This window comes from Megascapheus bottae, chromosome 18, assembly GCF_031878675.1.
Source record: "Megascapheus bottae isolate mThoBot1 chromosome 18, mThoBot2.hap1, whole genome shotgun sequence".
Classification (NCBI taxonomy): Eukaryota; Metazoa; Chordata; class Mammalia; order Rodentia; family Geomyidae; genus Megascapheus; species Megascapheus bottae.
In genome coordinates this window covers 38,312,615-38,336,591 of record NC_143526.1, presented here as the reverse complement: position 1 = coordinate 38,336,591, position 23,977 = coordinate 38,312,615, and the positions used below count along the sequence as shown (strand labels likewise).

At 49.5% G+C, this 23,977-nt stretch overlaps 1 protein-coding gene across 1 annotated transcript; it reads left to right on the top strand.

Moving 5' to 3' along the window:
* The first annotated feature begins 277 nt into the window (after nucleotides 1-277).
* Nucleotides 278-22,654, top strand: Sdc4 (syndecan 4). Its single transcript, XM_090352416.1, has 5 exons — nucleotides 278-374; nucleotides 13,958-14,096; nucleotides 15,684-15,730; nucleotides 16,881-17,079; nucleotides 20,572-22,654. The coding sequence occupies exons 1-5, from the start codon at nucleotides 288-290 to the stop codon at nucleotides 20,721-20,723; spliced, it is 624 nt and encodes a 207-aa protein (XP_090208542.1). The 5' UTR covers nucleotides 278-287; the 3' UTR covers nucleotides 20,724-22,654.
* Nucleotides 22,655-23,977: the final 1,323 nt, after the last annotated feature.

The window sequence follows — 23,977 nt, the reverse complement described above, 5'->3', positions numbered from 1 at the left end:
ATAAGATGGAGTTAAGTGGGGATGCGCGGGGGGGGGGGCTCGGAGCTCCAGGAGGGTGGAACTTGGGGTCCCTCCCGGGGGCCAGTGTGCGCGCATGCGCACGGGGCCACGTCCCCGGGGTTTCCAGCTCGCCGGGCGGGCACCCCGCGGCCCAGCTTTCCCGGGGGAATTCCGGGCGGGGTGCGCGAGGGGCGGGGCGGGCGGGGGCGGGGGGCGGGGCCGCCGCCTATAAGAGGGGCTGCGCAGCCGCCCCGGGCCACTCCGCACGCAGCCCGCGCCCCGTCACCATGGCGCCCGCCCGCCCGCTTGCGCCCCTGCTGCTGCTGCCGCTGCTGCTGCTCTGCGCCGGCCTCCCCGCAGCCCTCGCCGAGTCGGTAGGTGTTTGGGGGGCTTGGGTTGGCGGTGGAGCGGGGTGCTCCGAGGCCGGGGAAACTTTGTGGGTAACTCCGCTCCGGGGTGGCGGGCGAGGCAGGCTCCCCGCGCGGCTCCCCGCTCTCCCGCGCGCCGGCCGCGGGCCCGGACGGCACCCAGCGGGTGTCAGCTCGGCTCCTACACCCTCGCCGCTTCCCTGGGATCCTGGGTGGCCCGGCTCTGAGCACGGAGGCCCCCCGCGCCTCCCCCACCCCCGGGCTCCCAGAGTCCCAGATGGCTTGGAGATGAGGGGCGCAGAAGAGGTGGCCTCCTTTGGTGGGAGGCCTGGGGGCTTGTGGGGGTCCGGTTTCACCCCCATCCCGGGCAAGCACCACTGAGCCCTTCGTCCCAGCCGTGGCCCCGCCGGTGACTTAGGGAGGGAGCGAGGGTGGAGGCCCTGCCTCTCGAGTCTCACTTTCCCCATCCACGGGGAAGAGGGAATGAGGCGAGCGGCCCCTGGAAAGTGGAGGGGCTCTTCCGAGGGACGCCAGGAGGAACGGGTTAGGTTTAGCACTTGGCCCGGAGGTGGGGAGCCTCCGCCTTGCTGCAAGGAGGCGTTCATTGCTGTGGAGCTCCCACACTGCGGCGGAGGAGGTGGGGGTGGAGGTGGGGGTGGAGGTGGGAGCCTAGAGAACTCTCTCCCTTTCACTTGTCCACTGGTCACTCTCTGAGGTTGCACAATCCTGGGCCACCTGAAGCTCTGTCTCAGCAACTAGCCCTGGAGTTAGGAGACCATCTCCTCTGGAAAGTTAGGGGTACAGGAATTGCTGGGAGAGTTGATCTAATCCTCAGGAGTTTGGGGGGGTGGCATTCGAAGGAGTATTCCCTGGAGTTTAATCATTCATGCTCTTTTTTTTTTTTTTTTGAAAGCCCTGAGTCTTTCCCATCTACCCTTAGGGGAAAGTTTGATTCTTGCCTGCAAGCTCTCTTTTTCAGGAGTTGGATGATGAGACCTTGAGCAATGCCTCAGGCACAATTTAAAATCTTGGGTGACTGTGGCAGATAAGTAGCTCCTTTAGTGTACCCCTCTCTGTTCTGATAGCTTTGTAATGGCTCTACAACCTTCTTAATTCTAACTCCACTGTTTACTGTTTTTAAGCTGGTCCCGAGGCTAGAGAGGTTAAGTAACTTGCCCAAGGTCACACAGCTAATAACTGGCTGTGTCAGATTCAAAGGAGATAGCCAAGCTTCCAAAGGGCCTGCTGTTTTCTCAAATTCTAGTGGGTCCCCATCTCCAGGTATTTCTAGACTGATGTTGAGATTTGGGGGTAGGATGCCTCAAGGAATTCTGACTGGAAAAAACAATTCCTGGCTAACGTTCCCCAATTCCTTCTTCCCCCAGGACATTTCTGGAGAAACATTAGTGGCAAAGCAGGATCTGCCTCTCTTGCTACCCTAAATGAGATACTGAAGGGAATTTGGGAGTTGAGCCCTTGGTGTGTGGGGGGGAGTGGGGGGAGGTTTTTGAAGGAATGCTGGCTGAGCAGGTGGAGAAAAAGAGGAAAGGACTCTGGCACTGGCTAAGGTTACCACGTGGACAGTCACATGCCAGGCTCAGCTCTGGGGCTGCTGATCCTACAGGTACTTCTGGGGGAGGAGCGGGCAGCTGGGTCCAGAGGGCAGCCAGGAGGATGTGGTAGTGGGCGGGAGGAGGACAGGCTGTCAGTCCCCTGTCAGCCCATCAGCTGGGGGACATGTTGGCCCTACGCAGCTGCTTCCTGAGAGTGTCAGTCTTTCACCCTGACTTCAGCTTTCCCCTTTCCGGTAATACCATAGGTCTCCTGCCTCTAATTGGGGTATACAACTTCTCCTTTTGACCTACTTTCCCCCTCCCCCAGCCTGTGGCCAGAAAAATCAGAAGACCTTGTCACAAGCTGATCTACACTGGAGTCCTGTGGACTCTTCTCTTTGTAGATAGACAAAAGTTTGGGTTTAGGGAGAAGGATTTTGCTCAACACCCATTACGATGGCAATTTATGAGGACTTTCCCTGTGCCAGGTCTCTAGCATATTTTATCCTCGCAAGAATCTACCATGTGGTGATATTATTCCCACCATCCAGGTGGAGGTGTATGGAGCCCTCGATGACTAGATAACCACCTTCATAGCAGAGGGCATTCAGGCTGTCAGTGTGTCTGACTAGTAGTCCTCTTCTCCAAGAGTGTTCTTTGGGCTCCTCCCCAAATTTCAGGTTTAATGCAAATCTTCCCTCCCTTCAGATGGTACACCCTCACACCCTTCGGTGCCACAGGCTTTGAGAAGGAGTCCAAAGCTCAGCACCCAGCCGCCCTCTCCTCTGTTTGGCAGGGGTTTGCCATCCTAAACCAGTTCTTCCTGTCCAGCTGGGAGCATTCCCCATCTGCCTTCCTGCCACTCCCTCCCTAGCCAATTAAAGCATCCTTGTTTGGGGGAGTGGGGGTTGAAGGGTGGGCAAAGGTGGTGCTGCTCAGGGGCCTAGGCCTCTCACTTGGCACGAGGCCAGGCAGTTCTAGGGTACTACCACCCTCACTCGCCAGGTGTATGTCAAGTTAAAGATATTTCTGGGCGACCTGAGGAATCTCTCTTTGAAGCACACCAAAGTAGGGGTGGAGCGGAAACCTTGGAGTTGTAGGACCCTTAAATGGCAAGTGAGAACTCTTGGAAGCCCAATTACAAAACCCTCCCAGGAAAATATTTGGGCAGTGCTTTGGAGGGCTCCATGAGGCTAGAAGGAGATCCCTTGCACTAAAAACAAAGCTTTGAGGTGGGTGGTTTCAAGAGCTCTCTCCAGTGCTGATACTTGATTAATAATTAAGTACCAACTATTCAAGAAAGTCTGTGGCGATCATAAGACATCTAAGGCATTACTTCCTGGAAATTAATATACTCCTCCAAATTCTGGAAGGCAAGGGTCTGGGGAATTCCACCCATCTACCCTTAACTTCCTTCAAGAACTCTGCTTTTGTTAGAGTGAATACCTGTCCCGTGGTCAGTACTTGGGGAATGTGTGTATGAAGGAATAACTTCATGCATGAACTTCATTTTAAAAGCTGCATTGAGATTGTCTCCTATGATACTTCCAGCAGGTACTTTTTTTTTTTTTTTGGTGGGTCATGGGGCTTGAACTCTGGGCCTGGGTGCTGTCCCTGAGCTCTTCAGCTCAAGGCTACTGCCCTACCCCTTGAGCCACAGCGCCATATCCGGTTTCCTAGTGATTAATTGAAGGTAAGAGTACCACGTTCTTTAGTGTTGTTCTTTAGTGTCATGGCTGGCTTTGAACTGTGATCCTCAGATCTCAACCTCCTGAGTAGCTAGGATTACAGGTATGAGCCACTGCACCTGGCTTTTTTTTTTTTTTAAGCTTTGTTATTTACCGGAAGCTGATGCTCAGAGGAATGCTATGGCTTGCTGAGGTCAGAACCAGGTCTGACTGATAGTGCAAGTTGTCTGGTTAGATTGTTGAAAGAGAACATTCCAGATGAAGAGATTTGCTTGTAGATAACCTTTGGTTGGTCTTACTTCTGCATTGCCAGTTAACTGATCAGACATTCTCTTGAGACTCTGTCCCAATATCCCCCCTCCAGTACTAGAGCTTCATCTCTTATCTTTTTTCACTCAAGGCTAGCTCTCTAAACCTTGAAGCACAGCTCGACTTTTTTCCTGCCTGGGTTGACTGTGATCCCCAGACTTCAGCCTCCTGAGTAGCTCAGATCATAGATGTGAGCCATTGGCACTAGGTTTCAATCTCTTTAATTCTAAAATGTGGAAATTGGAGCCCTTGCCTTCTAAAGTCCTGTCTGCCCTGAGGGCCTGGTGTGGAGGGGAAGGAAGCTTTTTTGGTCTCTTTGGTAGAATCTGAACAGATCCTTGTCTTAGAAGAGAAGTGGGTGGATGTTGAGCTCCTGCCATCCACAGTGCCTGGAAACGGGGCTTTTCCAAGGACTTGAAGTACTGGGGTGACCTGAATGAGGAGCTGAGGGAGCCTGGCTGGGCTTCCAGCCCCAGCTTCCTCTTGGGAGGAATTGGCTCCTAATTTTACTTCAGCCTAAATGAGTGGACGTGATTTCTGAATGAACCCTTAGAATCAGGAGAAGGGGACATCAGGGCTCTGTGAGTCACCATGGGTTAGCATGCCTGACTGAGTCATGAATTTCCTTTCAACAAGGCTAATAGGATAGCTCTGTGGTAGGCATGTTGTAATGGCCATGAAAGTTTTACCTTGTCCTTGGGGAGTCAGTATGTTAGCATGCAGGACTTTGAGAGGCCTGGGCAGGAAGTACTTGTACTAGGCTTCAAACCTTCACAGCTTTTTGCTTAGATGTGCATGACATTGAACCAGAGGTCAGTTGATCCTCAAAAATCAGTCTTTAAACTTCCACAAAGCAGGTGTCATATTCTTTACCTCCCTTAAAGCAAAACTGAATTTATAAAGCAAAGCTGGTATAGGAAAATCCTATGTTTTCTTGACATTTCTAAGACCTTCTGACTTGGAGTGTTGAAACATTGGTTTAGTGTTGGGAAAAATAAAAGAGGGCTTTAAGCCATCTATTCTTAGCAACATAATTTGGGCATACTGTTCAACTTGTTGGGTTTTATTTTTTTGTTGTTGGTGGTGGTCAGGAGGCTTGAACTCAAGGCCTGGGTACTGAGCTTTTACACTCAAGGCTAACTCTCAACCACTTTGAGCCACAGTGCCACTTCCTGTGACTAGTTGGAGATAAGAGTATCCGGTACTTGCCTGCCTGGGTTGACTTTTGACCCTGGATTCTCAGATCTCAGACTCCTGAATAGATAGGATCACAGGTGTGAGCCTGGCTTAGATATTGGGATTCTGAACTGAGGATGTAGCTCAGTGAAAGATCACCTAGCTTATAAGAGGCCCTAGGTTCAACTTACAGCACCGAAGAAGGGAAAAAGATGATCACTTTGTGGAGAGGCTTAAAATACAATAAGGCTGTGCGAATAGAGGGGCCTAGACATTGTGCCAAGTAGAGATGAGGAATTTCCGGAGGAAGCATTCCTTGGTGATGGTTCTCCTTGCTCAGTACCTTTCTTTCCACTTTCTTGTCTGACCTGGCAGCTGCTAGTTGGGATAGGAGAAGTCCAGGGTGGGGCTGATCAAGCCCAACTTTTGTATTTGTTTATCTTAGAAAGTGGGCTGTTTGCTAATTATCAGATGGGTTTATATTTAAACAAGAACCAGTTCCTGGCAGTTCTGCCTCTCCTGCCAGTATCTGCAGGCACTCATTCCAGTGGCTTGCAGTCTTCAGGGCTTGAGGGGTGGAGGTAAGGGGGGTGTACAAAATTCCAGAACCACTTAGGGTTCAGACCACCCCTCCTGTCTCAGAGGACACCGAGTTTCTCATCTTGCTTCTGTAATTTTAGTTACTCAGGAGCCTGAGATTCTGAGGATCATGGTTTGAAAGCTAGCTCAGGCAAGAAAGTCTGTGAGACTCTCATCTCCAACGAACCACCAAAAAGTGGGGAAGTGGTGATGTGGTTCAAAAGTGGTAGCTTTGAACACAAAAGCTCAGGGACTATGCCCAGGCCCTGAGTTCAAGCCCTACTACTTGACATTAAAAAATAACAAATGGGCGGGGAGAGGAGCATGACCAAGTGGTAGAGTGTTTGTCTAGCGTGCATGAAGATCCAGGTTCGATTCCTTGGTACCACATACGTAGAAGAAGCTGGAAGTGTTGCTGTGGCTCAAGTGGTAGAGCGCTAGCCTTAAGACAGCCCAAGGACAGTGCCCAGACCCTGAGTTCAAGCCCTAGGACTGGCAAAATAATAATAGTAGTAATAATAATAATAATAGCCGGAAGTTTGGCCTAGTGGTAGAGTGCTTGCCTAGCATGCATGAAGATCCAGGTTCGATTCCTTGGTACCACATACATAGAAAAAGCTGGAAGTGGTGCTGTGGCTCAAGTGGTGGAGTACTAGTTTTGAGAAACAAGCCCAAGGACAGTTCTCAGGCCCTGAGTTCAAGACCAGAAAAAAAAAAATGACATCATGGGCTCTGGATGCAGGATGTTGGTAGACTATGTTGGTAGAAGGTAATTTTCCAGCAATTTCATTGCACCTAGAGACTGGGAGAGCATATATGATAACTGTTGGGTTCTGATTTAACCCTAGAACAAGAAATCTGTCCTTTTGGGCTGGTTTGTTATTAAGCCACTGGTGGCCTTTGGGCACCTGCCCCTCGAAAGCCTCTCTGGTTTTGTTTAGAAGCTGAGGAACTATGAAAAAGTAGGTCTGCTTTACAGCCAAGAAAACCAAAGTCTCCATGGCTCTCTCCTGGCCCTGCCACTCACCCAGGGACACGGTTAAGTTAATAAGTCACTTTGTTAATATGAGAGCTCTAGTGTCCTCTATAAAACACCTGTGTCACTTGAGGGCCATAATCGGTGTTTGGCAAACTTGTAAAGTACTAGCTTAAGTTGAGCTTATTATTAGCAACCAGACAAGGACTCCTAACTTGGCCAGAGCCTGGCTTTGCTGTCTGAACACACTGAAAACCTAAATGGATCCGTGCATTTCCCAGGCTTCCTTGGCCCTTTAAAAGGCTTCAGGATACTGCAAAAGATCTTTCCTCCTACTTCTTACCTACCTCCTGTACTCCCAGTGTCTTCTCACTTGGTCTCACACCACATCCTCCTATCCCAGCCCCTCACCCTTTACCCTTCATCTACCCCTTCCCTTGTCCTTTAAGCTTAGGGAGTTGAGTTGGCTGCCCCAGTTTTCTCTGGCAGCTCTGGCAGAGGAGAGGCTGCTAGTCAGGTGACACTGGGGTAATGGAAAGGGAGGCTGGAAGAGGCGTGCGCGTGTGCGTGCATGCATGCATGCGTGTGTGTGTGTGTGTGTGTGTGTGTGTACACTGTGACTGGGTGAAGGCAGGCAATGGGGTTGGTCCTGCAGAGACTGGCTGTACTGGTCAGCTCCTTTGGGCAGCAAATGGCTGGGCCTAGGAATGGGGGACACCTCTTGCCTTGGGAAAGCCCAAAGGGAAGAAGATCATGGGACAGACTGACCTGGTCTAGAGCAGTGGCTTCCCTGGGTGGCAGGGGAAGTTGGCAAGGGGCAGGAAGCCAGCACCCGGGTAGATCTAATCTGCTGAGACAAGGCTGCAGAGTAGGCTCTGGACTTTGCTCTCCGAACACAAGTGGCTTGTTTGCATCCTGAGAGCCTCCTGGCCAGCCACGAACCAGCGGGGAGTTTGGATCTGCTGCCTAGATTACAAGCTCCAGCTTCAATACACCTCTGTCTCTGAGGCCCTGAGGGAGCCAGCCCCTCCCAGCTGTCTCCACTGGTAATCGGAGCAGTGCCCAGTTTGGTTTCCAGGCCTTAGGACAGAGGGAGGCTTGTCTTTTGGAGACCCGTCTTTTTATAGGTGGGGAAACTGAGGCCAGAGAAGGAATCACCCAAGACCACCTAGGAGTTAGTGACAGAGAGTCGAATTGGCTCAGGGGAAAGAGTGTGTTCTGAGGCACATCAGGATCACGTTCCCCCTCGTTCTTAGCAGTTACCCCAGGATCCTGGAGTCCTTGCTGTGGGAATGGCCTGCCCCGGGCTTGGTGAAAAGCTGGCTGCTGGTAGTGCCAGCAAGGCCTGGCTCTCTGCTTGGTGATTGTGTTCTGAGTAACCCGACCTTAGAGTAGGCAGAGCGACATTTGAACCCTCACTCCACCCACCCCCACCCCCAGACCTGGCTTAACCCTTCAGGTACCAGACTATAGATAGAGTGTGAGTTCTTTTTTGCTTTCTAGACATTTATTCCCCAAGGCAAGTCTGTGGGGATATAAACCCAGTAGCATTTCAGTTGTAGTACAATTTCAGATGTCTCCAGTCTTCTTTCTATTCCTTCTGGAAAGTACAGATTGCCTCTTTTTATTTGCTTACTAACCACTGTGACCTGAGACAGGGCTCTAACCATCCTGAGTCTCAGGTTCCACACCATTGGAAAGGATCTAATTTGTTGTTGAAAGTCGCTGGTCTCAGAAATAGCAGAATAATTGCCATTATAGGAAATGTCCCTCAGTGGCTTGCAAAACATCTCTCTCATCAGGTGACTAGTCTCTTTCTATTTCTGCAAGTTTCCTTAGGTCTCTGACCCTTGAGCACTAATCTCCCTAGCCTGAAGGAAAGCAGGTGGGGGGTAATAATAGCTACTGCTCACTGGGCACCTGCTGTGTACTCAGCCACGTGCTGAATCCTATGTGTACATTAATTTATCCCTCGGAATCCTTTCAGCACTTAGCTAGGTGCTACCTACAGGCCCCGGTTACAGAAGAGGAAACTGAGGACTTAAGAGGTAGAATAAAGCTGGGCACCAGTGGCTCCTGCCTGTAATTCTAGCTTCTCAGAATGAGATCTGAGGAGCGCAGTTCGAACTCAGCCCTGGCAGAAAAGTCCATGGCATTCTTACCTCCAACTAACCACAAAAAGCTGGCAGTGGAGCTATGGCTCAAGTGGAAAAGCACTAACCTTGAGCACCAGAGTTTAAGCCCTCCACGACCCAGCAAAACAATAATAATAATAAATTAAATAAACTATTGGAACAAACTTTCAGACTCATAGTTGGAAAGGGGTCAACTATGGTTGACTTGTGGTTCTTGCCTAGCTAAGGGAGGAAGGGATTCCTGCCATGTACCTTGCCTCTAGAATATGGGTGGTATTGGAGCCCCAAGGGTACTTACTTAACATTTCCCCTCCCCCTAGATTTACTACTCGTCTTGAAAGCAGGGTCAGGAGTGGCCTTGACGCCCTGCCTTTCCTGGGGAGGGGGTGTTCGGTTGTGGGGGAGGGCTCTTATTAGTGCATAGTTAACCAAGCCCTGATCCTGAACTCCTCCCTAGTGCTCTAGCCAAGTTTCTGTTCCTTTGTTTAAGCCATATCACTTTCACCTTTGTTTACTCCTGGGCAAAGGAGGGGGCACCCAGGGCCAGGCTGTGTGCTGGGGGTAGTGGGGAGAGAGTGGGCAGCAGCCGTGGTCAGGACATGGTCATGAGGAAGCTCTAGGTTTGAATCCCAGCTCTGTTGCTTTCTAGCTGTATGACTGGATGGATAATTCAGCTAGCCTTAGTATGTGCATCAGCAAACAGAGAGAACACCTGGTAATGCTGTAGAGTCAGTTAAATGAATAGAGAGAGGACCCAGCAGGGTGTTGGGTCACCTAGTAGATATGAGTTGCCCTAGCTGCCAGGGTTTTCCTGGGATGACAGAAGCTGTAGGACTTTTGGGATAGGGCTAGAAACTTTTTCCTAGCTTCACAGTAAAGCTTTAATGGCCAGGTGAGGAGTCTTAACTGTAGCCCTATCCACTGCCTGTGGGTTTGCTGAGAACCCTCAGAGGTGGCCCAGATCTGAGAGGAGAGAGGGTAACTCCTGGGAGCTAAGACACCTACCCAAACCGGGCTCTGTTGTCAGCAGTGTTTGTGACCTTGACAAAGTTTTCAAGGCTATAAAACAGGTTGGACTCTGTGACCTCAGATATTTTCTGTTGGCAGGTGTTAGTCCTCATAAAATGCAAGTGGATCTACTCCCTCTTCACCTCCCTGGATGCCTGCGATCTCTTAATCTCCTGTAGTAGTTGAGGTGTTTAGGTGTCCCGCAGCCAGCCACCAGGCTAACAGAGGCTCTCAGGCCTCATTCAGCTGATGGCTTCTGCTGTGCATCAGGGAGAGGGACAAAGGCACATGAAGAGGGTGTCTGAGCACCTACGCACATGTGGCCACACATGCCTGGACAGGGTCAGGGTGAGTTGAGGAGAACAGACCACATCCCTAGGCGGGAAACAGGGCTGGGTTCCTTTTTGGTCAGGGTTCGATCTGGATGCTGGGTGGCCTGGCTCTTCAAAGCCTCCCCAAACTGAGTGGCCCTTGTCTGAATAGAAAGTAGGGAAGGAAGCTTTCCCAACCTCTAGGTTTAAAACGAAAAAAGATTACCCATAATCCGGTGAGGCTTAATCCTGTCTTGTCAGCTTCATCCTAAATGGCTCCTGCTCCTCGGAGATGTCCATGTTGTCAGAAGTTGTGGGTGGAGAGGGAGCTTTTACTTCTTTGTGTCCTCCATCTGCTGCTTCACAAGCCCTTGACTGCCTCCTGGGTGTCATTCCAATGCAGCTTCTGAAGACTGTGCTTTCAGGGCTCTGGAACAAGGGTCTGTGCCTGGCCCCACCATTGATCCTTGGTTTGATCTCAGACTTCTTGTGCATCTCCTGTAGGAACCTGGCATGAACAGGGCCAGGGATAATCCTGGGGCCCCAGAGCGGGCTGAACTGGGAATAAATAAATCAGTGTTGCTACTGTCTGGACTGTAAACTCTTCTCGCTCCTCCTCCTTCGTAGTCTTGATTTCTCTAATGTAGCATCGCCAGTCATCACACTAATCCTTGGGGTTGTTTTGAACCAGTTTCACACACTAGAAGGATAGTTAGCCATCCGGATGACTGAGATCTGAAGATTCTGGTTCCAAACCAGCCTGGGCAGGAATGTCCCTGAGTTCTTACCTTCAGCTAACCAGTAAAAAGCTAGAAGTGGAGCTGTGGTTCAAATGGTAGAGCACCAGCCTTGAGTGAAAAAGCTTAAGAGATTATACCCAGGCATTGATCAAGCCCAGGACTTCTCCATCCCCCAAATAAATAAAATAATGAAATGGAAAAAAGGGGGGGTTGGATGCACAAACAATATTCTATGGCTCCAAGAAGACAAGGCAGAGTGGAAAAATATGTATTGGAATCCTACTGTCTATCTAGCCCCAGCCCCATGTTGGAAGTTTGAACTCTGTGCTGAGGACTTTGAATTCTCACACCCCACAACCAGTCTTGTTTTCAAGCCTGACCAGGTCAATAAGTGTCTTAAGTAGACAAAGTAACCTCCCCCCCCGCCATGCCTTCTTGCACGCGCTCTCTCTGCTGGATTTGACATACCCACTTACCAGGATTGGTGGCCCGAGTACACATGTGTTCAAGCACACGTTCATGTGTGTGTGGTTCACATCCCAGCTGACTGACCTGTGCTTGGCTTTTGGTCCAAAGTGGCCATTTGGTGCTTGTGTAGCTTTAGACAAGTGACTGACTTCGCCTCTTTGAACTCTGATTTCTGCCATTTGCAGAAGGGACCATATTAAGAGGACAGGGTAGAGACTGTTGTGGTGGCACACACCTGTAGTTGCGGTACTTAGGAGGTTGAATGAAACAAGAGAATCACAAGTTTGGGATCAACCTGGGCGACACAGGAAAACAGAGGAAACCGAGAAGGAAGGAGGGAGAGAGGAAGAGAAGCAGGCAAGGAAGGAATCGATAGAAACAGACCTACAAGTGTTCAATTGGGATCTTACTCTAAGTAAGACACCAAGGTCCTGCTGTTTTAGGTCCCAGGGGAATCTGCAGCTGGAGATGGGGGTAGAAGCCCTGGAACCCTGCCTAGGTATATATACTTACAGAACCTTGCAGGATTCTCCCCCCTACCCTGCCAAGGCACAGGTGCTGTGTGTGTGTGTGTGTGTGTGTGTGTGTGTGTGTGTGTGTGTGTGTGTGTTGGGGGGAGTGCAGTGTGTGTGTGGGGGGGTGGAATTCCAGCGCCAGCAGCTCTACAGCTCATGATTCCCGAGTCATGAAGTCATCCCTAACCAGAGCTTAACCTCCTGCTGGATCCCACCCCCACCAAGTGTGCCAAGTGCTCTGCTTGTTTCCTCTGCCCTGGGTTAGAGGGATGCCTCCCCACTGCCTTCTAGCCTGACCCCACTTCCCTCCCAGTATCTAGCATCCTGCCCTGAGGGGGTGGAAGAGAACACAGATATGGCTGCCTCTCCCCGGAAGCCTGGGGGAGGGAGGGTGCGGGAGGAGCCTGTTCTGAGAACTGCTTTTCCAGAACCTTTCTGTCTTGCCACTGGATACTCTTCCTGTCTTCAGGGCGTCTTTAAACAGATCTTCCTTCTCAGAGGCAGCCTCCTGTGGGTGTAGGACAGTTTGGAGCTGTTGGAAATACACCTGGCTTCCTTCTACCCCCGGGTTTTGTCACGAACTCTGTGGGATCTTAGGTCACTGTCTTGTTCCAGGTTCAAAGTCTCTTATTCTGTGACAGGGATACGGGGCCTTTGGGGGTTGCTAGTTTGTATTCTGTGGTTCCTAGCAGATCCGTACCTCCTGCAGTTATGGGATCTGGTCAGAGGGAAATAATAGACCTTGCTTAGGGCTGTTCTGTGGGCAGAGGCCCCAGTCCAGAAGCTAGAGGAGAAGCAGTGGGCCTCAGAATGCTTTCTAGCTACTGAGGGAGCTTTGTTTTCCACTCAGCAGAGCTAGGGATTGCAAGGGGTGGAGTAACACACCCTGCCCAGCTCTGGGAAAGTTCTCTTCCTCCCTGGACCTTGAATCCTTTCTGGAAGCTGCTTGGTGTGGGGTTGGGCTTCAGACTCTGGAGTGACCTGCTGGGTCACCATGGGGTGAGGGGCGGGACAAGATTGTGCCTCTGTGTCTGTCCTCCACGGTACTGGCTGCAGGGACAGATGTGTAAAAGAGTCTGCGCTTGAGACCTACGCCTGAGCAGTATGTAGATCTGAGGCTGTCTTAAAGTGTGACTAAGTCAGTCTTGACTGCCCCAGCCCAGTCTGACTCAGCTGGGAAGATGCCCAGGACTGGGCAAGGCCAGAGTCAGTAAGGGCACTTGCTGTCATGTGTGAATCAGCTGCCACTGCGTCATGGGACCCTAGGGGGTTGTAACCCTGGGGCCATCACTGGCCCTGGGAGGTGTTGGACTGCCTTTCCTTAGTTGTGTTACCCAAAGAAAATTTGTAGCCCCCCCCCACTTGTGCTGGTCCTGGGGCTTAAATTCAAAGCCTGAGCCTCCCCCCCCCTCAAGTGCTAGTATTCCACTGCAGTTTTTCTAGAAGTTAGAGATGAGTTGCGGTTTTCTTGACCAGGCTGGATTTGAACTGTGATCACCAGATCATAGCCTCTTGAGTGGCTAAGATTACAGGCAGGAGTCACTGGTGGCCAGAGCAAAGTTGTAGTCTCTAATACCCAGTGTCTCGATTGTAAAATAAATAACAGCACCTTCCCAGAGTTATTTAAAAACAACCTGGGGTTGGGAACTCAGCCTAATGGTAGTGTGCTTGCCTAGCAAGTACCAAGCCCTGGGTTCAATTCCTCCATACCACATACACAGAAAAAGCCAAAAGTGGGAGGTGGTGCTGTGGCTCAAATAGCACAGTGTTAGCCTTGAGCAAAAAGTGTCCAAGGACAGTGCCCAGGCCCTGAGTTCAAGCCCCAGGACTAACAAAAAACAAAAAATAAAATAAAAACAGCCTGGCACATGTAACAAGTGTTCAGTAAATGGTACCTAACTATAGGAATAATCTACTGTGATTTTTTATGAATTAACCCGAGCAGGAAAGAGTCTTGTGACAGCAGAATGGGGGCAAAGCAAGATCCAAGAGCCAGGTTTCTAGACCTGTCTGGGTCCCATGTTACTTAATCCTTGTGGTTCCACACTGCTGGCTATTTGGGGGTCCAGCTGTTGTGGAGCACTGGGTGGGGGGCGCTATTGGCTGAGGCTTTTCTTTTCTTCCACTGTAGATTCGAGAGACTGAAGTCATCCATCCTCAGGATCTCCTGGAAGGTGGATTCTTCTCCGGAGACCTACCTGATGATGAGGACATTGGAGGCCCGGGACAGGACAGTGATGACTTTGAGCTGTCAGGCTCTGGAGATCTGGGTATGGAGGGTGGGCAGAGGGTAGGCTTGGGGGGAAAGGGAATGGAGGAAAGGAAAACGATGATCCTAGGAGGAGGAGGATGGGCAGGCTAGGATTTTGTGTGTGGGGAATTTCCAGCAGAGCTCTTCCCCTACCTCCAAAGGGAAAACTAACCTTTCCCAGACTAACCTTTCCCAGAGACCCTCTGGGGAAGGTGGGGGGGGGCACTTGTGTGTTGCTTTGAATTCATTCCTATCTTTGGGATTTTCAGGCACCAGCCTGAACCTGCCCTGGTAGGCTCCTCCCTTTGGCAGAGGGGAGAGTGAGGGTGGAGAAGGAGCACCCACAGATTGTTTTTCTTTCTTTGGAAAGGAAAAGTACTAGCTGAGAAGCAGGGGTGGAGCAGTAGGGGGAAGGGGAGTGTGTAAAGAGGGGTGAAGATTCAAGAGTAAACCCCTGAACCAGGTTCTGGTGCCTAGGTTTGTAGGAGACTGAGAACTGAAAGATTAAGGCTGAAGGCCAGCCAAGGCAGAAAAAAAAATATTTCAAAAGATCCTATCTCAAAGATACCAGGGCTGGAGGCGTGGCTCAAGCGGTACAATGCCAGACTAGTTGACCTCAAGGCCTTAAATTCAAATCCCCATGGCACCAAAAACAAACAGTCCTGCTTCAGATTAGGTTAAAGGGACTGAGGCTTCTTTTGGCCAAACTAACCAAAAGTGCTTTTGTAATGTTTGACTTTCCTGGCTTTAAGACAGACTGCTCACTGGTCCCAGTCCCTCAGTCTTCAGGGCTATGCTCATTATTCCAAGTTTGAACCTTGGACAGTGCTGGGTCAGACCTCACTTCTGTTACCTTTATCGAATCCTTGGACTTCCCCATCTAGTAATGCCAAACATCAGCTCATGTTCATTTAAGAACTCTGCGTGTGTTCAGATTATATTGTATATATTTAAGGTACACAGCCTGCAGTTAAAAGGATGTACACATGGAAAGGTTGCTCTTAAGAGGCAAAATGATCCATATCCATTGTCTCAGGTAGTCATACAGCTGTTTTATAGTAGTAAACTTTGTAGTGCTTAACACTGCAATTAGTCTCCTGAAACTTTAATTCCCTGAGGATCTTGTTCAAATGCAGAGTGGATTTTATTGGCAGCAGGGCCCTGTCCTCCTTCATTTTGTGTGTGCGCGTGTGCGTGCGTGCGTGCATGCATGCGTGCAAGCGCGCATGCCAGACTTAAACTCAGGGCCTAGGCGCTGTCCCTGAGCTTTTGTGCTCAAGGCTAATGCTCTATCATATGGAGACACAATGGCATTTCCCATTTTTTGGGTGGTTAATTGAAGTTAAGAGTCTCATGGACTTTCCTGCCCAGGCTGGCTTTGAACCTCTATCCTCAGAGCTCTAGCTTCTTTAGTAGCTAGGATTATAGGCGTAAGCCTGTTTTTTCTTCTCAGCCTGGGTGACAGTGGGGTTGAGGTAAGCATGTTTAGTTGCTGGACTTGGAGCTTTTAGGGGCTGCTTATAAGGTAGCCATGGATACAAGAATCAGTTAGTTAGGTGGGCACAGTGAACCTGGTACTCACACAGCCATTATTTGAACCTTACAGACGACTCAGAGGACCATCAGACCTTCCCTGAAGTGATTGAACCCTTGGTAAGTGCTGCATGTATTTGCCTTTCTCCCTTTTCTGTAATACATTTGTGGAAAGAAATGGAAAATTCAGACATGCCCTGGGTAGAAGGACTAGGGATCTGACCCTGCTCTGGAAGAGAAGGACCCAGGGTTTATTGTGGGCTAGGTAGAACTACCTGTCACAGGTAGGCCCTCCTCCACAGTTGCCTTTGCAACTGTTTCCAGCACAGACATCACATTGTGCATGCAGTTTTATGCCCTGTATTGCCTCCCTACAGTGGTCCTGAGAGCTCTCTACAGAACTAAATGTCCTTGTATTGTTATAGGTTGCATAATAGTTTACCTGATTCTTTTTATTGGTGGGGAAGTTGCTAAGAACTTTTTTTTTATTGTTATTGCCAGTCCTAGGGCTTGAACTCAGGGCCTGGGCACTGAACACATGAACACTTCTTTGCTCAAGGCTAGCATTCTGCCACTGGAGCCACAGCACCACTTCTAGCTCTTTCTGTGTATGTGGTACCATACACAGGGCTTCCTGCATGCTAGGCGAGCACTTGACCTTGCTTATAACTTTCCTGCTATGTGTGTGTATATGTGTGTGTGTGTGTGTGTGCGTGCCCGCAATCCTGGGACTTGAATTCAGAGTCTGAGTGCTGTCTAGCTCCACTTCTGGCTTTTTTTGTGGGGGGATCTGGGGGATGCTTAATTGGAGATTTAAAAAAAGGATAAAATTGGAGATAAAAGACTTCTGGATTTCCTGCCAGGACTGGCAGGTCCTCAGATCTCTGCCTCCTGAGTAGTTGGGATTATGGATAGATGTGACCGGCAGCCCAGCTGTTTATAACGTCTTGATAGCCTAACGTTGAAACACTTTGATAGGCATCTTTGACACAGTCTGATTAGCTCCTGGGACACAATCCCAATTACTGTGTCTAAGGGGCAAGCAGTTTCTCTCCCCCTGTCTCCCCTGTGCCCTCCATCAGATTCATTTCCCATTAGGAACAGATACAATAGGAGAGTTGGTGGCATTGTTTTGGGAGGTCAGGAGATGGGATGGTTAGGTCTAGCTTTTACCCCTGGCCAGATGCTGCTTCCTCTGTTCTAGTCCTTTTCCCCCCACAGGATTCTTGAAAATGCCCTCAGCATTTCTGTCTTCCCCTCTCCTGTACAGGTGCCTCTTACTAACCATATCCCGGAGCGGGAAGGGCCTGGGAGGCGCGTTCCTACCCGGACTGGGGAACTGGAGGAGAACGAGGTCATCCCCAAGAGGATCGCACCCTTCGATGGTGACCAGGATGTGTCTAACAGAGTGTCCATGTCCAGCACTGCCCAGGGCAGCAGCATCTTTGAGAGAACGGAAGTCCTGGCAGGTGAGGCCCCGCCCCTCCGCACAAGCCTGGGCTCCTGCAGGGACGCCCTCATCCCTGCAGCCTCTCAGTGCTGCAGTCCGTTGCCTTGGGGCAGGAAGGACTTTACTTCCTTTAAGGGGCTCTAACTATTTGCAGTCCAGGGGGGTGAGGGAAGAAACTTGCATATCAAAGGTTTCTAAAGAATTATTGTCTGGCCTTAAGCCCCTTAGGTATTTATTCAAATCACTTTCCCTGGCCAAAGTGGGGCCTCTAGGAGTTAATCATTGCATAGTTAATGTCCTTAAAAAGCCTGGTAGCTTCTTAGAGTTAGATTGGGTTCCCTTCTGCTTGCTGTATCTCTTGGCTGCCTTGCGACCCTGGCTTCGAAGATTCTGAATAGGTTGGACCACAGTTGATCTATCTATTGGGAAGATTGGTTTGACGATACCACCATGAAATATTAAGTAGGAAATTAAGTAAAGGGCTGTTGTTAGTGTTACTGTCCTTGAATCTCCCTTGTCCTTTCACGATGTGTGTGGGACTGTGTGTCTCTGTGCCTTGTGTTAAGTGTGTGGTTTTAGGTGAGAAGTCTGTGACTCTCAGGTGCCTGGTTTGGGTTAAGCTCTATCCAAATGAAGCATAAGGAGTGGCTCTCTCTCAGGGGGTGCCCTCAGCTAGTGTCCATTCCCCCTCTCACCCCATTTGCCCAGCCTTCCACAGTCTGGGGAGAGAGGGAGCTGTCACCACAGCTGATTGGAGGGAACTGTGCCTAGTTGTACAGGCCTACTGGCTATGGTGAAGGACCTGCCTGGGTGAGCCACCCTGGGGAGTGCGTTCCCCTACGCCCAGGCTAGGTAACTCTTGTTTCCTGGGAAGCAACTGGGCAAACAAGCTCTGAGGAGGTTGAAGGTACAGCCAGGGGTCACACCGCTGAAGGATCTGTCTTACATCTTACAGATGTAACGGGGCGTAGCTTGGAGGGGCCCTGCCCCTGACCTCTCGGTACCTTTTCACTTTTCCTACACCACATTCTGTGTTCATGGTGGAGGAGGATGAGCTGTCAGAACTAGAGCAAGTTAGCCTTAGGTCAGTTAATCTTAAGAGTTTCAATTGGTTTCCTGGAAGTAGTAATAAAGCCCTCTGCTACTTCTTTTCCACCAGAGTTGTGTTTTTTTTTGTTGTTGTGGGTCATGGGGCTTGAACTTGGGTTGGGCTGGGCATTGTCTCTGAGCTCTACAGCTCAAGGCTACCACCCTATCCTTGAGCCAAGCCCCACTTCCTGTTTTCTAGAGGTTAACTGGAGATAAGAGTCTCAGGTCCTTTTGTGCCCAGGGCAGGCTTTGAACCTTGATCCTCAGATCTCAACCTCCTGAGTAGCTAGAATTACAGGCATGAGCCACCACCCCCAGCTTCCACCAGAGTTTTATGCGCACCTGGCATATTTTATTTGTTTTTTTTGACGGTCATGGGGTTGAAAACAGGGCCATGGGCACTGTCTCTGAGGTTCTTTGCACTCTACCACTTGAACCACAGTACAGTTTTTGAGTGGTTAAATAGAGCTTCAAACCATGATCCTCAGATCTCAGCCTTCTGAGTAGTTACAGGCATGAGCCACCACTATCCAGAGCTCAGCTGGCATATTTTAGATGACAGATTTTTACCTCTGTTTGGCTTTTGCTTTACTGCTTCTGTAGAAACATGTAAAATCACTGTTCTAGTCTAAGCTGCTCTTATCTAAGGAGAAACAGATCCAGGCTTTGGGTCACAGAACAAATAAAATAAAGCCAGGTCATGTCATTATGCTTCCACTTGAGAATTGCATGTTTTCAGCTGAGGTGGAATTCTCCATTTAAGGAACTTTTCCTTTTTCTCTTTTTGTTGGTCATGGGACTTGAACTCTGAGCCTGGGCACTGTCCCTGAGCTCTTCAGCTCCAGGCTACTGCCCTACCCCTGGGCCTGGGCGTTGTCGCTGAGCTCTTCTGCCCAATGCTATCACATTACCCTTGAGTCACAGTGCACCACATCCACCACATCCCGTTTTCTGGAGATTAATTGGAGATAAGAGTCTCACGGACTTTTTAGTTGCCCTTTTTAGTTGCCTGGGCTGGCTTTGAACCTTGATCCTCAGATCTCAAGCCTCCTGAGTAGCTAGAATTACCAGGGCGCCTGGCTTTCCCAGGAGCTTTTCAGCATCACTTGTCATATGCCAGAGGATTCCCCTGCCCTTCGTTCTGTCCCCAGAGCAGCCTGACTTGGGAGTCTTATGTTCTCTGAAGTCATGAAGCCAGGAAGTGTACTGCATCTGGCATTAGGCCTTGGAACCCCAGCTGATTTCTGAGCCTATACATGGGCCTTAACCCCAGTGGGTATCTTAGCATAGATCAAGGGCCTGATTGATCCGAAGAATGGGCTATTAGAAAGGGCTGCAAACAGGAATGAGACTGCTGCCTAGAGTTCCATGTGATTTTTCTGGCACCTCCCTGGAGGCCCTGTGTTGCTGCCTTTTATAGGATTTTAGCCAAGAAAGAACCTTATTTGGCTCCTTTGTGCCACCTCACCCCCTTCTGTGCATAGATTTGTAGTGTGTGCAGGGATGGGAAGTTAATCTTCTTAGACTAAGACTGAATTAGAGTACTCAATCTGTTACAGAAAGGATTCTGTGAGCCACCCCTGTCTCCAGCAAACAGGAATGAGTCATTCAAGCCACCTGGCATGGTGGACAGAACAGATGCTTACTCGAGGTTAGAAGTCCACTTGTGTTCTGCACCAGCCAGACATTCCTCACTGAGCTGAACTGGGAGGGCCATTTACGAAGTACTCACTGTTGTACAGGCTCAGTTCAGGTGCTGAGGACGAGGTACAAACCCCAAGACTTCACAGGTGCACCAGCATGCAGGCCTGCAACAGAGAAATAGATACATTTTATTTTCAATAGATACACGTATTCATTTTAAATCGATAAATTTGTCTAATCTGTAAGAGGAAAAATTATGGGAAGGACGCTAATGTCTTGTTTACAGTGACAGAAATGGAGTTTGCCTCAAATGACACAGCCAGTAGATGGGAGAGGTAGGAACAGAAACAAGCCAGAGCCACTGAAGAATATACATAGGGTCATGATAATCTAACATACTGGTGTTGAAGAATACATACAGTGCCTGTTTGTAGTTACATAGACTCAGATATATGTGCACACACAGGAAAAGCTGAAGAATACCGTCTGCTGAGGATAGCAGTGTCTATGGGGTTTCCATAGCCTGCTATTACTGTTCTTGGACCTAATCTGTACTAAGCTACTGCTGGGAAATCCTTAACCTTGTGGTGTTCAGGGACTGACTTCTAATGCCTCATGACCCACTTGCCGTATTTAAGGCTGTAAGGGTCATGGGCGCATTGATGGTGATGGGGAGGTTGTCTTGACTACAAGAGGACCTGGGTGTTGGAGGGTGTCTAGTCTAAGGTGCTGAAGAACAACTCTCACTCTCTCCCCATCCTCCCTTCTTCCTCTCCAGCTCTGATTGTGGGTGGCGTTGTGGGCATCCTGTTCGCTGTGTTCCTGATCCTGCTGCTGGTATACCGCATGAAGAAGAAGGACGAAGGCAGCTACGACCTGGGGAAGAAACCCATCTACAAAAAAGCCCCCACCAATGAGTTCTACGCATGAAGCTCCCTACAGGCGTAGCTTGGACTTGGGTGGGGAGGGAATGTGGAGCGTTGTGAGTGATGGGCATGCATTAGGGCGTGGGCACCGTAATACTGACCTGTCCGTGCCTCCAGCCCTGACCACCTCTCCAGCATCAGAAAAGACATCATCTCCCACTATGCTGCCTCGCTCTTCTTGATTCTTTGGGGCCTTAGTTATTGTGGCAGGAAAAAAAAGGGGGGTTGGTGTTCAACTTGACCTTCTCTGAAGGCAAGCCTGGGGCTGGGGATTGGGTCATTGAAAAGATTTTCAGATTCAAATCTAGGTCCAGTTTAGAGCTTGTGCTGAATGTATCTCATCGAGGCCCCCTTTTGCCTCCCCCGCCCCCACAAAAGCTAGAGGTGAATTGTGCAAGTCTTGGTTAGAAATCTGCCTGGACTGCCTTCCTTCCTCCTTTTCTAACCTGTCCCTCTGTCAGGAATCAGGGAGGGGCCCTAGAAGGCCGTGCACCTTGGCGCCTCTTGGCCTGCCCTCCATGGGTGCTTGTACACACTACAGGAGTGTCTGTGGTAAACTTTGGGCCATTCTAGGCTCTTTCAAGTGACTTTTAGAAATCAGTCTTTCTTCTTTTTTTAATGTGGGGAGGGAGGGGTGGGGGAGAAGTATGGAAAGCTCACTTTGAAATGGATTTGTAGAGTATTTTTTATCTATTTTGTTGATGGTTCATTCCTTTGTGTGCAGAATATCTGTGCCGGGCAGGGATGTAGAGATGGGGAAATGTTTTTATCTCCTGTTTTTTCCACCACCTATGCTAAGTTTGTATTTAATGGTTTTGTTTTTGTTCTTGTACGTTTCTTGAAAATGAGAGGAGAGCGGGAGATGTGATTTTTTTTATTAATTTTTTTTTTTTACTATTTATAGCTTCAGACAGGGCCCCTCCCTCTTTTCCTTTTTTCTCCTACCCATTTTCTTCTTTTAATAGTTCACACTCCCTGCTTATGACCTTGGCCCTTTTTCTGAAGCTGCTTCTTCTAAGTTAGCTCTATGCTGAAACATAGTTTTCTAGCAAATCCAGATTCCAAAATATAATATAGGGAATGGTGAGGCGTTTGTGTCTGTGTTCTTTCTTGTATTATTCTCTCTTCTTGGTTCTAGAAAAATAGATAAAATATATTTTTTCAGGATATAATAGGATATTTCCAATTTCATGTTGGCTGTGTGGATGAGTGAGTGAATTTTTGTGTGTCTAATTTTGTTTGTTCTTCCTTCCCTTTTCTTCCCTATTCCTGGTGCCTTCTCCTGACTGGTCTGGCATGGTTGAAGACTGAGTATTCCAACACTTTTTCTGCCTTCTTCCTGGAGTGCAGCAGAAGGGCTTCTTGGATTTGCTTTCTCCCAGCTCTAGGAATATGTTATCCAATTAGGGTAACCACACACATGTGCCTGTTGAAATCAGTTGTTTAAGTCATACAAAGGGAGAGAAGTCATTCCATAGTTGCATTGGCCACATCTGAGTATGTGGTGGCTCCGCTCCTGACCGGACAGAGGAGAGGATTGCCAAGATGCGGCATGCAGTGTTGGGAGTCCTAAACTGGCCTAGTGAATCCACAGCTCAGCTTGGCTGGGAAAATCCTTGTCTCCCTGGGCAAGGCAAGGCAAGGCAAGGGGGTGGAGAGGAGGGCAATGAACGGCCTGGTATCCTGGCTTGGTGCATTGGCTCATGTCTTCGGACTCCACTGGCTGGAGTGGGTGGGAATTACGCTCCTTTGCTTCACCCAGGGGCTCCTGTCACTACCCCAGCCCAGAGTCCCAGCTGGCTGGGCCCTCTTCTGGCCACAGTACCGTTTTCTTCAGACTGAATTGTAACAAGCACCTTTTCTGTAGTTCCTCTCACACTGTTGTCTGTTACTGATTTTTTTTTATAAGAAGATAATAAAACCTGGTACTTTCTAGACTGCCTACCTCTGTCATTTTGTGTTTGTCATAAGTTATCATTTCTGGGTTCAGTAGCCCTAGAATTTAATGGAGCATGAGAAATTCCTTTGACTGAATTCTCTCCAGGTACAGGTACAGGAGCAGAGGTGGAAGGAGGGAGGGAGAGGCCTCCAGGAATGGGAGATGTTAGAACTTGCTCTCTGGTGCCCTAGGTGACACTGTATTTAAATACAAGTGCACAAGCCAGGCACTGGTGGTTCACACCTACAATCCTAGCAACTCAGGAAGCTGATGTCAGGATCACATTTCTTAGCCAGCCCAGACAATAAAGTCTATAGACTCTTTATCACCAAATAAGCCGTGAGTGGAGCTGTGGCTCAAGTGGTAGAGTGCTAGCCTTGAGCACACACACTCCAGGGCAGAAATATGCCCTGAGTTCAAACCCTAGGACCGACACCCCTTTCTTCCCACTTCCCCCCAAAAGAAACCCAACAACCTTGAACGTGGTTCTATTGAAGTTGTTTCTCTAGAGTCCAGATAGTGGTAAGGTGACAAATTGCTCTGGCAACTGGCAGTCTATATGGCAAAAACTAGGTGTGGAGGAAGGCAACACCCTCCTTAACTTGGCTCTGCCGTGCCCCCACCCTCCTCCTTCAGCTTGGCTTCTGCAGATACACTGCTTGGAAGGTTCTAGAAACACTGATGATCCTCTCTCACCATCCTCAAAACATCCCTTAGGAATTTTTTTTTGCCAAGTGCGTAACCTGCCCTTGGCTTATGTGTTCACAGTCAAACCAGACTGATTGCCCTTGATTCTCCCTTGCCACCACCTTGTCAGGGTTCCTTGTGTAAGGAGGGAAGAGGGGAGGAGGCCAAGAGGGGTTGACCATACAGTCATGAACCCTTACCTAGTCCCTTACACCTCCCAGGAACCCATTCTCAGATGCTTTACTCTCGAATCCATCACACCACCACTCAACAGTATTGGTACTGGTAGGATACACCCAGTTTACAGATGGGAAAACGGCAGCTAGAGGGGTGAACAGCTTGCCCAAAGCAACCAGCTTACCTGTGGTTGAGGCAGTCAGACTGCTCGGGACTACACACCCATCAGGTTTATGGACTCTTACCCTTATCAAGCCCCCTGACACAGAAGATCAGGCCTCCGATCCCTTGGGAGCTCAAACCCTCCTGAGGTTCTGCAGTTCTTTGTTTTGGGGTGGATCCTGTGAGGGTTTAAGTGGCTCTGTGGTCTTGTCATCTTGTCTCTTGCAGCAGGCCTTCATGTCTGTTAGCTTTTCACTGTTTAGTGCCTACTAGCAGCTACAGATGTTTGAGTT

What these genes read in the sequence shown, in the direction of transcription:
- Sdc4 (XM_090352416.1), top strand. Translation starts at nt 288, where the DNA reads ATGGCGCCCGCCCGCCCGCTTGCGCCCCTGCTGCTGCTGCCGCTGCTG. An exon ending in GTCAGGCTCTGGAGATCTGG is followed by an intron (nt 14,097 to 15,683) that starts GTATGGAGGGTG and finishes TGAACCTTACAG; the next exon opens with ACGACTCAGAGGACCATCAG. An exon ending in CTGAAGTGATTGAACCCTTG is followed by an intron (nt 15,731 to 16,880) that starts GTAAGTGCTGCA and finishes TCTCCTGTACAG; the next exon opens with GTGCCTCTTACTAACCATAT.